Source organism: Pelodiscus sinensis, chromosome 5, assembly GCF_052426305.1.
Source record: "Pelodiscus sinensis isolate ZL-2025 chromosome 5, ASM5242630v1, whole genome shotgun sequence".
Classification (NCBI taxonomy): domain Eukaryota; kingdom Metazoa; phylum Chordata; order Testudines; family Trionychidae; genus Pelodiscus; species Pelodiscus sinensis.
In genome coordinates this window covers 65,884,483-65,899,785 of record NC_143056.1, presented here as the reverse complement: position 1 = coordinate 65,899,785, position 15,303 = coordinate 65,884,483, and the positions used below count along the sequence as shown (strand labels likewise).

The 15,303-nt window shown below is 40.8% G+C and overlaps 1 protein-coding gene across 2 annotated transcripts in view; it reads right to left on the bottom strand.

Moving 5' to 3' along the window:
• SNAP23 (synaptosome associated protein 23) overlaps positions 1-15,303 on the bottom strand; it is a 47,724-nt gene continuing 32,421 nt past the window's right edge. For both annotated transcript variants that reach the window (XM_006135398.5, XM_014579666.4), the window contains 5 exons: positions 13,960-14,008; positions 13,161-13,278; positions 6,106-6,261; positions 5,372-5,516; positions 1-1,098 (listed from right to left, as the gene is read on the bottom strand). In XM_006135398.5, coding sequence (XP_006135460.3) covers positions 1,033-1,098; positions 5,372-5,516; positions 6,106-6,261; positions 13,161-13,278; positions 13,960-14,008 — 534 coding nt within the window. In that variant the 3' untranslated portion in view covers positions 1-1,032. The remainder of the gene's footprint in view (positions 1,099-5,371; positions 5,517-6,105; positions 6,262-13,160; positions 13,279-13,959; positions 14,009-15,303) is intronic.

The following is a 15,303-nucleotide window of genomic DNA, read 5'->3' as shown; positions in this document are numbered from 1 at the left end:
AAAAAGTGCCCCGATACACTATGTGAGAACAGAACTTGGTGAGATTTGTGGTACTGTAGTGGAGAAAGGCATATGCCAAATTCCAGGGAGAACTGACAGGTAAATTTGATACAGCATCCTGATGAGAAATGTGCATGCTTAATTGCATGCTCATTATAAGTGGTCAGATTCAGAGTTAGTCTAACATTTTCTTGGAGACCTAAGTTTTCAGTTAGCTTAAATGTTTGTATATAGCTTTGTTGAGCCTACTTCTAAAGGAAATATTTAGAGGCTCAATATAAAATCTTTTCCATTGCATAAATACAAGAACAGTTATTATCATCTGTTCAACAGTAAAATAGGAGCATGGTGTTTAAAATCCATTATATACACAATTAACAGAAAATGCAGCACAATTTGGTAATCATGGTCTCTACATAACATTACTATGCATTCAAAAAAAAGACTAAAAATGCATCTGTTCCCTTCCAATTTGTGTGTGTTATAAAGCCTTCAACCCACAAGTAGCCACTGGGCTAGAACTTTTTTAAATTTGATAGTTGAGGAACTCCCACCCTTTCATATATGGAATGGAAGTTAAAATAAAGGTCCATAAAAATATGGTTATCCTGCTCAATTAAGAAATACAAATAAGCATCACCAAGTCCCTATTTTAGTGAGAATGCATAACTGAGGTAATTAAAGTCTCCTCTCCAGCCTTTCCAAAATTATCCCATCCCTTTTATTACATTTAACTAGACTGTGTGTTCTGAAGGAGGAGGATAAGAGAAAGAATACTCTCAAAGATGTAAAACAAAGCCCATAGCAGGTTTAAGCAAGACAGGACAGACAATTAGGAGCAAGCTATGTTGCTGCTCTAATGGAATCAAAACAAAATCTGCACACAAGGATAAGAACAGCAAGTTCTATATAAGCAACCTGCTTCACTCCCTTCTCAACTCCACTACCCCTGTTTTGAAATACAGATAATTTCAGATATGAAAATGACGACTTGCTGCTGGAGAAAGATCTTGGACAATGGCAGAAAGCTCTTTAACCATCAATGAGTTTCTTGGCTCTGACATTGGCTTGATCAATACGATCTTTGTTAGTATCCGCCTGAAAGAAGAAAAGCATGTGTAAGAACTGCAGGTAACTGAAGACTAAATACTATGAAAGCTTTAAAAAACACGTTTAGTCAAATGTTAATATTTAATAGACAACTTAAGGAAAGAGTTTCTATGTATTATAAACATTAAAAAAAAAACCAAACCACCACACAAGAAACTCTGGAGATTGCACTACAGTCTTAAGTAGTTCCAATGGTTAGCTATCCTTACTATCAGAAAGTTGTCCCCCTGTAAATATGTACACACTGATCTAGTCATCTGTTAACCTCATCTTTCTTCTGCCAACCCCCACAGTTGACAAAGCGTACAAGCTCTTCACCTCTTTTTACAACCCATTCACTCTCACCTAGAGGATTCCATTTAACATTATTAAAAGGACAAAAAGGAATAAAAGATGTTCTTTCCTTAAGCTGGCAGTTGCCAATACGAATTACTTACACTGACTGCACCTGGAGAGTCTGTGTTAGGTGCACCTATATTAGATGGTGGACACAAACAGTTGGGTCTGCCTGGTAAGTGTTTGCTATATATGGATACATGATTTATGTTAAGGTGTGTGGCAGAGCCGTTATAAGAGGACATCTTTTTGCACCCTCTGATGTGAGTGTAAAAGAGAAGAGATATTTGTGTACCTTTAGGATTCAGTGTGCATCATTTCAGTGAGGAACAGTGTACAATCAGCAAGGTACACAAGATTTATTATGAAGTTCATGTCAGCCCTTTGTGAGCTTAGACATGAGCACAGTCTAAGTATTTACTATCTACATGCCGTCCAGGTGAGTACAATCAGTCAGGCATAGCTGTACTGAACTGTGGAGACAGTTAGCTCTGCTTCACAGAAGTTGTCTGTAAGATCTGTGGAAAAATCTGAGGTATGTGACAGTTGTGACTGTCATGAGAAAATATATATTACCCTCTTATGTGAGGTCAGGGAAGCAGTGCACATGCAGGGTTCAATATACTTCATAATTTCTACGCAGAATTGTGTTGGGTGTCAATAGCAGAGACTAGGACTTCTTATAAAATATAGTCAGCAGTGGGGCAGAAGCTGAAGAGATTCCAATGCTTGAATGATGTTAATTGAAAATGATTTACTGAGTAAATGTAAGGGAGTTGTAAAAGGCTGTGAAATGATTCACAGCATTTGTTCTAGAAGCTGGCTAAGTACAAGGAACCTCCTAGTGCCAAGGGCTTATGTGCATACTGAGGCATTACTCAAAGAGGGCAAAGGGAAGGTGGTGTGGACAAACCCCTCTCCCACTTGGTCCTTTAATTATGTTAGATGGCATCCTATGGATGACAGCAGGGGTTGCAAAAAGGCAGTGAAGTGAGTGTACATTTCAGCAATGGCATGGCTGGCAGGGTGAAGTGTGTACACACACACACGCTAATGGGGGATAGTGGAGCATTGTGGAAGAGCGCAGAGTTAAGGTCACATTTCTTCTGTAGGGAAAACTAGAGATGCAAGTGTCTTTGGGGGAGCATTCTTGGATAGAGGAATGGAGCAATGCACGACATTTCCTAGTTTTCAGAATGTTTTGAGTTTTGCAAAACTCCATATTCTGCAAAGGAACAACATGCCACCAAGCAACCTTAACTGTTAATGTATTTTGGGTTTTGTTTTGTTTAACTAGGAAGGAGGTATACTAGGAATTAATATTCATTTAGTCACTTGTACACTGTAATTTGCATACTGAGCCAGCTGTCTTTGCCTCCCTGCAACCCTTCTTTGTAACATATAAGCCATGCCCCCCAATCCACTCAGTGTTATTCCCCCCACCCCATATTCTTGTGTTCAGGCCTCCCCTCCATTGCGTATGGAGGGGGGGGGCCTGGATAATGAACTCATATCCCTGAATCTCCATGGTCTGGTATGAAAAACTTTTTTATTTCCGTTATCCCCCCCCACCCATATCTTGATCATATATAGTGCCTCATGTGAAGAGCAACTAGATTACAATGGAAGTATTAGAGTTCCAAAAAGGTTGGACTGGCAGAGCTGTCTGGTGCAGGGCAAGTGCTATATGCTTGCTCACATGAGCCCTCAAGCTCTTGCCTGCCTCCCTTATTTTATCTCTCCCTTGATGTAGCCCCAAACATCTCTGTATTGCCCCACTCTTCTGCCCTCAATACCTCCCCAGAAAACAATTTTCAAGTCTAGTTCCCCCCCCCCCCCCCCCAAAAAAAAAAAAACCCTGCCACTCATGACTCAAAATTGTAGTAAACTCCTTGCATCTTACATGGAGGATCGTGATAACTTATCCTTAGTTCTGTTTATTGATAGCTGTGAACTTGCCTACCAATCTAAATGTGGATGAATCACAGACCTATCAATACCTCATCTGAACAATACAAAGCATCAAGGAAACAGTTTATTTTGTGGGAGGACATTTCTTCTGACAGTCACACACAGCCTCAGTTACCACAATACACTTGTGGATCACATTCCATTGTGGATGATCTGTTAGCCTTTAAGTCACTGTCTCGTGTATGATCTATGTTCTTGGTTCTTAGATATATGACCTTGTACTTAGCTACCTCAAAATACATGTCAAGTAAATTCAGTTTATGGTGCAACCCAGACTACTCCGTAGAGCTGATCTGTCATTTCCATTTCACCAGGACTAGTTTTGGGTTTCTCAGATCATTGATAAAAATATCAGATAGCATTGGGTCAAGAACAGATCCTTGTAGGAATTTACACCATCACTGGAATGATTATCTAGTATCTCATATCAGTTATACATAGGAAATTAATCAGCTACTTTTTAATCCACTTTATGTGCACTGCTTTGATGATACATAGCACTAATAGGTTTTTAATATTGTCATGTTTAATCAAATGCCCTAGGAAAGCCCAAATATAATTATGTCCGTTACCTTAGTCAAATAAATAATTGTTGTATTTAACAAGAGCTATATAGTAGTATCCATAAAACAAATGTTGACTGGTATTTAATTATGCTGTAATCATTTAGCTCTTTGGTGGATAAAATCATGAAAAGGCTAAATATATTCACAGAATACTGCTCTTCTTTTCTGCATAACCAGCATAGCTTTACAAGGAATGAAAGCATTTTTAGTGATTACAGTATTTTGGCAACTAGAAGAGGTACTCAACTCCCAATAACCACTCACATAAGAAAAAAATTAAACAAGCTTTGCCGAGAATGGTTTTAGCTTTTGGAAACTGGCCCTTAAAATGGAAACAAATATTACTGTCAGGAATGTATTCAGTTTGCACGTAAATGCAATTGTAATGGGGTGCATGACCAGCTTCCCACCTCCCACTCCCCATTCTTGGGCACTGGTTGCCCTCTCAAATCAGGCTCAGAGACACCTCAGAGTTGTGTAACACCCATGTCTTTATTCATCCAAATGTGTCCCACCACCAGTGCCCAACTATACACAGTCTTTACAGGGTTCTTCTCTATAAAAAAAGAAAAAAGTCCTCAGCTAGGCGACCTCCAGCTCCCTCCACGACTGACTTCTTCCTCACTGCTTGCCCCAACTTTTGGTTCTCTCTCAGCCTGACAAGCCATGGGCTATATAGGCTATCCCAATCCTCAGGCCAGCATCAAGCCTTTTCATCAGCCCCAATCTTTTCTCCTTGACCCAAGTTTACAGGGCAAGGGCTAATCAGGTGGTCTTGTACCAGCATCCTGCTACAGTTATTATGCCCACAATCACTTATACTAATCAAATACTAATTTTAAGTAGGTGCTCAATTCATCTTCATCTATCAGAATCAGGTCTAATATAAAAATTACTTTTAGCAGGGTGTAAATACTTTAAGAGCTGTAGATGAGTTTTAGCAACTCACAGGTTTTCCTAGTGACAGTATAAAAAACTCCTGCATCTGTCCCCCAGATAGAATTCTATAGTAACAGTTACCCCTCCTCCTATAAACACACACTGTAAATAGATGTTGAAAAAGGTCCTGCTATAGACCACTAAATCAGCCTACAACAGACTCCACCAGTACCCAATCTTGTGATGCATCAATTGGAACACTGATCCACAAGCTTTCCAGGGCCTGTGCTACTGAACTGAATAGTCAGAGGATACCAAGGACATACTTTTATGCTCACATCATTGTGAGATATTGAATATAGTAGTAAAAAGTTTATATGATAGAAACTCCTGATGCACTTGATCAGTACAAATGCTGTACAATGAACCAATTCATTTAAAACTATTCCTTAATGCTTCTCTTCTGTCTCTATATACTAGAGATGGCAACAGAATTATTTGGCTCTTACCTTCTCATTTATCCGGTCTATTTGCTTGTTTTGTGTATCAATCTCATTGCCCATATCCAAAGCCATGTTTTTCAAGTTCCCCAGGATATTTCCCACCTGAGTGAGATTTTCTTCCATCTCATCCTCTCGGGCATCGTTTGTTATCCTGTTGAAAGTGGCAGAAGAATACTCTTCAAGACCCACAAAGTTGCTTCCCTACTGCCAAAATTTTGTTCAATAATCTCCCACTAAAACGTCTTATCACAACCCACACCCACATTTTTAGAGGGAGCTGCTTCAGTTGACCTTTTGCTCAAGCAGGTAACCTGCCACAATTTGTCCTTAAATATCTTTTGCTGAAAGAAATAGGACAAAGTGGTTTTATTAAAATGGCCTCAATTCACAACAAAAAGACCATTTGCAAGTTCTCTACTATATGAGAGGGGGATTCAGTGTGTCAGAGGCCTTTATCACTATATAACCAAGCAAATCCTAATGCAACATGTACCTCAGTAATTTGAGCAAAAAGCTCATCTGCATCCAGAGGCCAATCATTTGTAGTCATTACACACAGCATGCCATGCTATAAGGAATGAAACTACAGATATAAGTCTCCAGGTGAAAGGAATTCACCAAAGAGCTTCCTTGCCAACTGACAGCAAGTATTTAATATCTAGCCATTAGAGTTGAATGCATTGGGGGAAAAAGAAACCAGTATCTTAAAATACATGTTTGGGGCAAGATTGACAACATACCGTGCAATATATCCCCCACTTGCTCCTCCAGTGGTCTGTGGCTGTTGGTTATTTACTAAACGTCCTGGCTGCTTGGATACAATACGGTCTGCTGAATTCTCTGCACCATCACTCCAGGTTGACTTGTATGACTTACCAGACTCAAAGTTCTTTGTCCTACCCAAGAGATAAAAATAAATATGCACTAAATCAATGCACACACAAAAAATAAAAGACAAAACAGATTATTTTTTTCAAGGTTGTCGGAGAAGGAGAGAGAATTATATCTTTTCAGAGTGACATTTTCAAATACACCCAAGAGATTTCATAGAAGTTAGGACTGGAAGGGACCCCAATAGGTCATCTAGTCCAATCCCCTGCACTCAAGGCACAGCTAAGGAATAACTAGACCATTCCTGAAAGGCATGTGTCTTACTTGTTCTTCAAAACTTCAGAATAAAGGTTTCCACAATCTCCCTAGGCAATTTGAAAAATCATGGCAGACAGGGGAGATTCCAGAAGACTGGAAAAGGGCAAATATTGTGCCCATCTATAAAAAGGGGAATAAGAACAACCCAGGAAACTACAGACCGGTCAGGGAAGATAGTGGAGCAGGTAATTAAGGAAATCATATGCAAACACTTGGAAGGTAATAAAGTGATAGGGAATAGCCAGCATGGGTTTGTGAAGAACAAGTCATGCCAAACTAATCTGATAGCTTTCTTTGATAGGATAACGAGCCTTGTGGATAAGGGAGAAGCGGTGGATGTCCTATACCTAGACTTTAGTAAGGCATTTGATACGGTCTTGCATGATATTCTTATTGATAAACTAGGCAAATATAACTTAGATAGGGCCACGATAAGGTGGGTGCATAATTGGCTGGATAACCGTAGTCAGAGAGTTGTTGTTAACGGTTCTAAATCCTGCTGGAAAGGGATAACAAGTGGAGTTCCTCAAGGGTCTGTTTTGGGACCCGTACTGTTCAATATCTTCATCAATTACTTAGATATTGGGATAGAGAGTACGCTTATTAAGTTTGCAGATGATACCAAACTGGGTGGGGTTGCAACTTCTTTGGAGGTTAGGGACATAATTCAAAATGACCTTAGCAAGTTAGAGAAATGGTCAGAGGTAAACAGGATGAGGTTTAATAAAGAGAAATGCAAAGTGTTCCACTTAGGAAGGAACAATCAGTTCCATACATACAAGATGGGAAGCGACTGTCTAGGAAGGAGCATGGCGGAAAGGGATCTAGGGGTCATTGTGGACCACAAGTTGAATGAGTCAACAGTGTGATGCTGTTGCAAAAAAAGCAAATATGATTCTAGGTTGTATCAACAGGTGTGTTGTAAGCAAAACTCGTGAAGTAATTCTGCCGCTCTACTCTGCACTAGTTAGGCCTCAGCTGGAGTACTGTGTCCAGTTCAGACGGAGCTTGGTCCTGCCTTGAGGGCGGGGGGCTGGACTCGATGACCTCTTGAGGTCCCTTCCAGTCCTATTATTCTATGATTCTATGATTTATTGCAATGCTCAATCCTGACAGCTGAAAAGTTTCTTCCAAAGTCCAACCTAAAAAGACCTCTTGCTGCAATTTAAACCCATTGTTTCTTAACCAGTCATCAGAGGTTAAGGAGAACAATTTCTCCACTCTCCTCCTTACAACAACCTTTTATGTACGTCAAGACTTATGGTCCCCCTCCTCAGTCTTCTCTGCTCTAAATAAACTCAGTTTTTTCAATCTTTCCTCACACATCATTTTGCTAGACCTTTAATCATTACCATCTTATCTTCTAGATTAGTGATTTCCAACTGCCGGTCGGTAGACCAGTGCTGGTGCACGAACTGTTGACTGCCAGGCTGGGGTGGCCAGCTGAAGCTGGCCATTCATGGCAGCTCTGGGGGCTAGGGCTCACCCTAGTCCCCTGAGCCGTCACACAGCAGCTGGCTTCAGCTCTGGCAGCTGATTTTGCCTGCCGGCAGCCCTGGAGCAGAGGCAATAGCAGGAGATACTGCAGGGGGTGGAGGGGAGAGGAGGGAGGAAGGTAAGATGGCAGCCCAGCCAGGGCTTCGGGCTTCCCCCTCTCCCCCGCCTCTTCCCACAGGCAAGATGCGCTTGGGGAGAGAGAGAGAGAGCACACATACTGCCAACAGCCGCTCCTCCTGCCCACACAACAGTAATTGCCATGCTCCCTAGAGGGGGGCAGCCTCACTCTGGGGAGTACAGGGATGGGGTGGGGTCAAAAGGGTGTTGGGTGAGAGTGTGGTGGGGTCACGGCACAAGAGGGTGTTGGAATGGGTTGTAGGGGGTCAAAGGGCAAAAGGCACAGGGGTGGGGTCAAAGGGTGTTAGGCACTGCCTCCCCTCCCCAGCCACAAGCTTGCAAACCCTTCCCAAAGCACCCCGTGGCCAATTGCTTAGTGAGATAGCTACCCACAGTGCATGATCTCTGGGCTGATGCAAAAGCAGCTATGTGGATGCACTTAGCCAACACAAGGGGCATAGAGTGGACATACAACAGTGGTATAATTATTAACATCATAACTTTTGTCACTAAAAATCTGCAGCATAAGAAAAGGCCTACCTTGTCTACACACAAATATTGTACCACTTTAATTATACTGGTATAGTTAAGCAGTACAAAATGCTACCACCATCCTAATTTGAGTAGTCCTCAGAATAGCATATCGCCCTTTTTGTTTGGAAATACGTTACACCAGTATAAGCATCTTTGTCAAAGTATAACTTCATTCACAATAGAAGCTATACCACCACAGAGAGGAAAAAGTTACACTAAATCAAAAGGATTACACTGGTACAAAAAGCTGTATTTAGAGTAGGCCTTAAACCTTTTTTAAAAATCAGATTTGTCTCTTTGAATCATTAAATGCAAGATGAACAGGGTAGAATAATAATTTTGTTTTGGACACAATCCTAAACAGAGGATGAGCAAAAGGTACATTGAAGTAACCTTGGGAAACAATGCATGTGACTGACATTTCAGATGTATTTAAGAAATGGATTTTCTGATGTCATCTTGCCTGATTCTTCATTTATTTTTCCAGCAATGGATTGATGTGTTAAACACAGAATAACTTAAGTCATACTTACCATTATGACTGTAGTGCATGATCCAAGAAAAAGCAAAGATGATAGCCTGATATGGCAAAAGCCCTTTTATAAACCAGGTCTCTTACATCAGCAGAAATACAAGTTAAAAAGGCAAATAGATCTATTGCCAAGTTAGAAAGGTTTCTGAAATTTGAGCCAGATATAATTTTTAAAATTTTTTACTAGGGAGGTATTTGAACTACCAACAAATAAGCATAGTGTGTGTGGTGGTTGGGGGGGGGGGGGGAGGGGGGAGAAGAGGGAGTTGTCTCACAAGTGAGGCCAAGGGTTAAATCAGCCATTAAGCCTAAACTACCCTCTTCTCCACGTTTCTCCATTGGGTCGCTCCATTTACAGGGCAGTATGGAGCTGCTTTCAGTGGCACTATACCTATTCTGTCACGGTGGCACCTTTTGAGAACACTAACTTAAAGCTTAAATTTTTGCAGCACCTCTTCAAAATGTTGACGTAAAAGAAATGTGTCCTGAGAAGAAAAAATGATAATGGCATCAGATGAAGACTGGTGCTTTTAGAGTCTCTTCCCAAACTTTAGCTTAAAAACGAAATAAAAAACCAGGCAACTTCACATTCTTTTTCTGGGAATGAGGAAAAGGACAGACAACTCTGTCTTAGAAGAATGCTTTAATCTTTGGTCAGAACCCATGTAATGCCATCGTCAGTGCTGCACAAATAAACTGGTGCATTCAGTCACCTTTCTGGTATGGGATTTACTCATATCTGACCCCTTTGGTTTATTCAGACTAAAAAGGAACTTGTTTTAGTAAGAAAATACATTTCTACTTCTTTATACAGGCAGTCCCCGGGTTACATGGATCCGACTTACATCGGATCCCTACTTACAAACGGGGTGAGGCAACCCCGCACTAGCTGCTTCCCCCCAGCAGACCAGGGAGACGCAGAGCGGTTTCTCTCAGCAGACACCTCAGCTTGAGAATGAAGGACTGAGGGAAGTGAGGTGTGGGAGAATAAAACTGAGCTCTGGAGAAATGTTTGGCTGGAGTTTCCCCTACAATATGTACCAGTTCCGACTTGCATACAAATTCAACTTAAACCTACAGTCCCTATCTTGTACGTAACCCAGGGACTGCCTGTATTCGTTAGCACAAAAACAATTTTGGGAGAGCATACCAATTATGTTCAGATTTTGTGCAGGACTATTGAAGATTGCAGTTCTTCAATGCAGTGGCGCAGCTGTAAGAGAAGTTAGAATTTGCCACACAGAATGATACGCAAGTCAGCCTGAACAAGCAACTTTGCTTTTACACCTCAGGTTGAGTTTTATGGTGCTGGATAGGATGAAAAATCTGCTTTTTATTTCTACAAGTTTGAGTGAGAGTCACTGAAATACCAGCACAATGGTCCTCAAGCTATTTTTTAAAGAAGTCTTCCAAAGTATTACTCCAGATTTGTCTAATGGGGGAGGGGATTGACATTCTTGAAAAGGAAGCCAATATAGTCAACATTCTAAACATCAATTGTTACATTATTGGTATTTATGGCCACTGCTAAAGCATCTTTGTTAGAATTAATAGGCTCCCATGCCTAATCCATTTGATTAAAAAAAAATAAATATATATATATATATATATATATATATATATATATATATATATAAATATATATATATATATACACATATACATATATATACACACACACACACACACACAGACACCAACGTTACACTGGACCACCACAGTCACAACATGTCTTGCATGCAAACTGCATGCCCATGCAAACACATACCCAATTAGAACATCACCTTAGACAGATGGTTAACAGTACAGGCTGTGTCATAAGATTGACCTTGTCCTAAAGTCCGCTTTTCACCAGCTTCTAGTAGTTAGTCTTCATTTTTATTAATTAAGAGGGAGTTGGGTATGTTAGGAGAGAATGGAGAAAGAAAAAAGGAAAACACCATCAAACAAGCAAGCAGTTAGTGACAGTTTCAGCTGAAGTCCCTTGCTTTCAGAACCATCTGTAAGTAATCTAAATCTGAAAATAGGGGAAAAACAAACATTTAGTTGTGTCACTCTGGCATTTTAATTCAGCATTCATATGGAAGACTGCTGGGCATTTGTGCAAGATATCACTCAAATGGGACATTGGAGTGAGGACAGTTAGTATTTTTCAGAACCATTCAGGACATTTTTCCTCCTCTTGACCTCATCACAGCTTAATATAATTCAGACACTCCTAAGCTTCACAGTAAGATGGCTCGGGAAAGTCACCTACTAGAATTAGTATATTTGGAAGTGTCACAAACTCCATCACAAATACAGAGTGTGGTATTATAGATGATCTGCTCAGAATCAATTGCACTAGATCAGCGTGTTTTTGTGCCCAATGCAAATCGCTTATTGGACGTGGGTCTATGTGACAAATTCAGAAACCTGACAGGATTGTAATCAGAGATATTGAAAGGATGCAAGTCATGCTAATAAGAGTGAGGAGTTATTTGGTACAACCAAACCAATGCTGGTAATTGGTGTAACTTTTGTTGGCTACAGGCCAGGCAGATCACAGCTATTTACTTTTCAAACTGTTGAAACAAGTCTGAACTTTTAGTCCTGAAAACCTCATGCTATTTCAATTCAGGATGATCACACAGCATTATGTTGTTCTGACTGAAACCCTTGTGAAAGAGGGACTTGAATGTACAGGAAACCCTCACTATTTGTGGTGCATATGTTCCCACATGTGAATGGTGAAACTGTGGCTCCTGAACTCACCATGGGAAACTCACTGCAGCTGCCAGGAAACATGGGGGCCTTGAGCTACGGTGAGGTCCCTGTGGCCCCCGGCCCTTGCCACTTCTCCCCCTGGCCAGGAGGAGACACCCATGAATATGCAGAATTGTGAATAGTGATTCTGCGAAACATGAGGGTCTCCTGTACAGTTTAACCATCTTGCTTCCCCTTCAATCCTTAGGAGATCTAGAATCTCTCTTGTCCACTAACAGAACCCACAATAAAAATTTACAAACACAAATACACTTTAGCAAGCATACATACAAAGACCTCTTCCCTTCCCCTGCCACCCTTTAAAAAAATAATTAAAAGATGCCTGTTTGGCTCCCCCCCCTTTTCCCCAAGATCCTCACACATCCATTTCATACTTTAAAGCAGCTTAGAGGGGACAGACATAGCTCTATGAAGCTGCCTAGATAATATTAAGGCAACAGTATCTTTCTCTGCTCTTTTTCCTATAAATGTTTGAAGCTAGACCTATCCATCAGGATCTAAAAGCATCAGGAATCCTATCCATCAGGATCTAAAAGCATTAACAGTTACATTTTCTGGGAGGCCAGTAGAGACACTTATTACAATTAAGGCACTATGACAAAATCTTGCAAAACAGAAACTGCAAGATGTAAGATTTTTAGAGCTAGTAAGACTCGGGACTATTCTAATTCCTTCCCCATATATATCAATATAGAAGTACAACTAAATGCTAGATCTCGTTAATCCTTTCCAAAAGGAAATGCTGTAATATATTCACCTGCCTCTCACCCCATGCCAAGAAAATCACCAAGTAGCCCAGCACATATTTGTCTTAATGAGAAGGTCCCCACAACAGAGAAGCATTTGGGAAGAAAATTTCAGAGATTCTAATGGACCCTTATTACCAAGAAGAAGAAAAAAATTGAAGTTTTTAAAACATTGATATTGCATTACCGTATAAGTTTTGGGTAGGTTGGGGTCCCATTATTTACAAATCTAGAAGGTGGTTACTGTGAGTATGTTTTAGCTAAATGGTACACTCCTCTGCACACTGTAATCAATTTTCTTAAAAAGCACTCAGGAAAAGTTGACTCAGTGCAGTTTTTACTCCAAGTAAAAAAACGTTTTCTTTGGTTATTTTACCTTTGAATGTTCCCCTTAATAAGGTCCTTTTAGGGGGATCCCAGAAATTCAAACTTGAGTCTGGATTGGTTAACTGACCTGTTGCAGGGACAGACACAGAGACCACAACACTTGTTGAGCTCGGTCAAGGTCTTTTCAGCTTCTCTCATGTCCTTGTTTATTTGGTCCATTCCTCCTTCTATACGGGTTAGTTGTTCTTAAAAAAAGAAAGTTACAAAAAGTTTAATAATGCCTATTCAGAGGGAAACTTCTGAAGTATTAACATCTATGCTACAAATTAGATCTGTATACTGACGCTACTCTTCCCCTAAAGAAACTTTTTGTAGCAAAAGCAAACAATGGCATATGCTGCATGAGAATTTGTTATTAGTTTCCAAGAATCCTAAATTAAAAGCTTTTCTCATGTCAGTGCTATAGTTAAGTTGTCTGGCTATTTACTTTAAAAAGTAGCTGCTAACACCTTAACCATTATTTTGGCAGGGGAAGAGACTCAATGGAACAGTTAATTTCACCCCCTTCAAACTGTGGTGACATGAACCAGAGCTAAACCTTAAAATACTATACTCGCACAAACAAGACCATCTGACTAGTGAGGCAATCTCATTGCTATATTCAGGGCTCGCTGAGCCACGGCAAGCCCGGCTCGCCAGCTGCGCTGTCCGGCAATCTGCGCATGCGCAGATCGTCCAAACCTGGCTCTTCCGGGTTGTAATCTACTCGCCACGGGTGAGTAGATTACATAGATTGTCGAACCCTGGCTATATCATAAGTTACTGAGGCCAAACACTGAAAAGTTAGGACAAACATAAGTAGATATTACTGCAGACTATTAAGACTAAATATTCACAATCCTGCTTTGCACACAGGTAAAATTCACCTCCTTGTTCATCCAACATGGTGATAGTCTTGATTCCTGCATCCTGGGACTGTAAAAAGAAAAAAGGACACTTGCAGAAACACTGTTTTCAGCACTGGAGATTTTAACTGTGTACTCGAGCATAACAGCTCTCTGCACCACAATACTGGAATAATGAAAGCTTGCACAGCAGAACACAACTAAGGCCAAGTTCCCCAGATATGCTATAGCAGCACAGCAAAATGTCAACAGGAAAGTACTCTCTCATCAGCTCTCTCATGAGATATGCAAACTATGTTGGCTAGAGAGTATCTCCTGCCAATAAAACGTGGGTGAGGACACCATTTAAAGTTTTGGCAACTTGCACTGCTTAGAGCAGAGTGTAAAACCAGCCCGCAAGTTGATGCAACTTCCATCACTCAGAAGTGGTAATGTACACCAGCTCTTAGTTTCACATTTGATAGGATAAAGTAAGAGTTGCTACATATGACAAAATGCAGCTCTGGTTGAAATGGCTCTCAGAACAGGAGAAGTTGCTAAAAAGAAGGATAATAATCTTTATTGGACTGACAGTTTTGCTTAGTTGAAGTGAAGAAGCAATTAAAAAAAAGTTGGTAGGAATTCCTTTTGAGTTATACAATAAAGGAAGTCATTTCAAGTGATTTGCTATATTCAGATATCCAAAACCAGATCAAACTTAGCATGGACAAATCAATTCCCAACCTCACCATGTAAGTCAATACCCACTGGGTAAGGCCTTCCCACATTATGGCCAGCATAGGCAGGGAAAGTGTTATGACACTCTCCTGGAGAAAGTTGAGCCCAGTCTCTGGACCCCACACCAGAACAGCCATTTGCCCTTTGAAGGAAGGCAACTATTTTATTCAATTTAAGACCAAAGTCAAGAACAGCTCTGTCTGGGTGTGGGAAATCCAAAGCTTGGTCTTAGACTGACATGCTCAAATTTTCAAAGGGGCAGTGGCCATATCAGTAGAAAGACCCATGGGTCTAACTATTAGCCTACAACAGCAGAACTTTCTACTCCAATGCAGTTTGTCTCTAAAGGGTCCTCTGAATTGTGGCGATTTGCCCAGGTGTAGGGCTGTCCCAAGGCAAGGTGGGCCGCATGGCCCACTTGCTGGTTTCTCTGAGGCTGGCCATGGGCAGAGGGCACTGCTGGCCAGTAGCTGCTCCCTGGATCTGGGGCGTTTGCTGCCCCCTGTGGTAATTCATGAGTGTAACTGTTCCTGCTATCACACGCTTTCTTTTTCATGTGAAACAAACCAAACAAACCCATTCCACGAATATCCTATTGCCCTAGAGCACAACCAAATCCTGACTTTGCTTAAGTTATGAGGAGGAAAC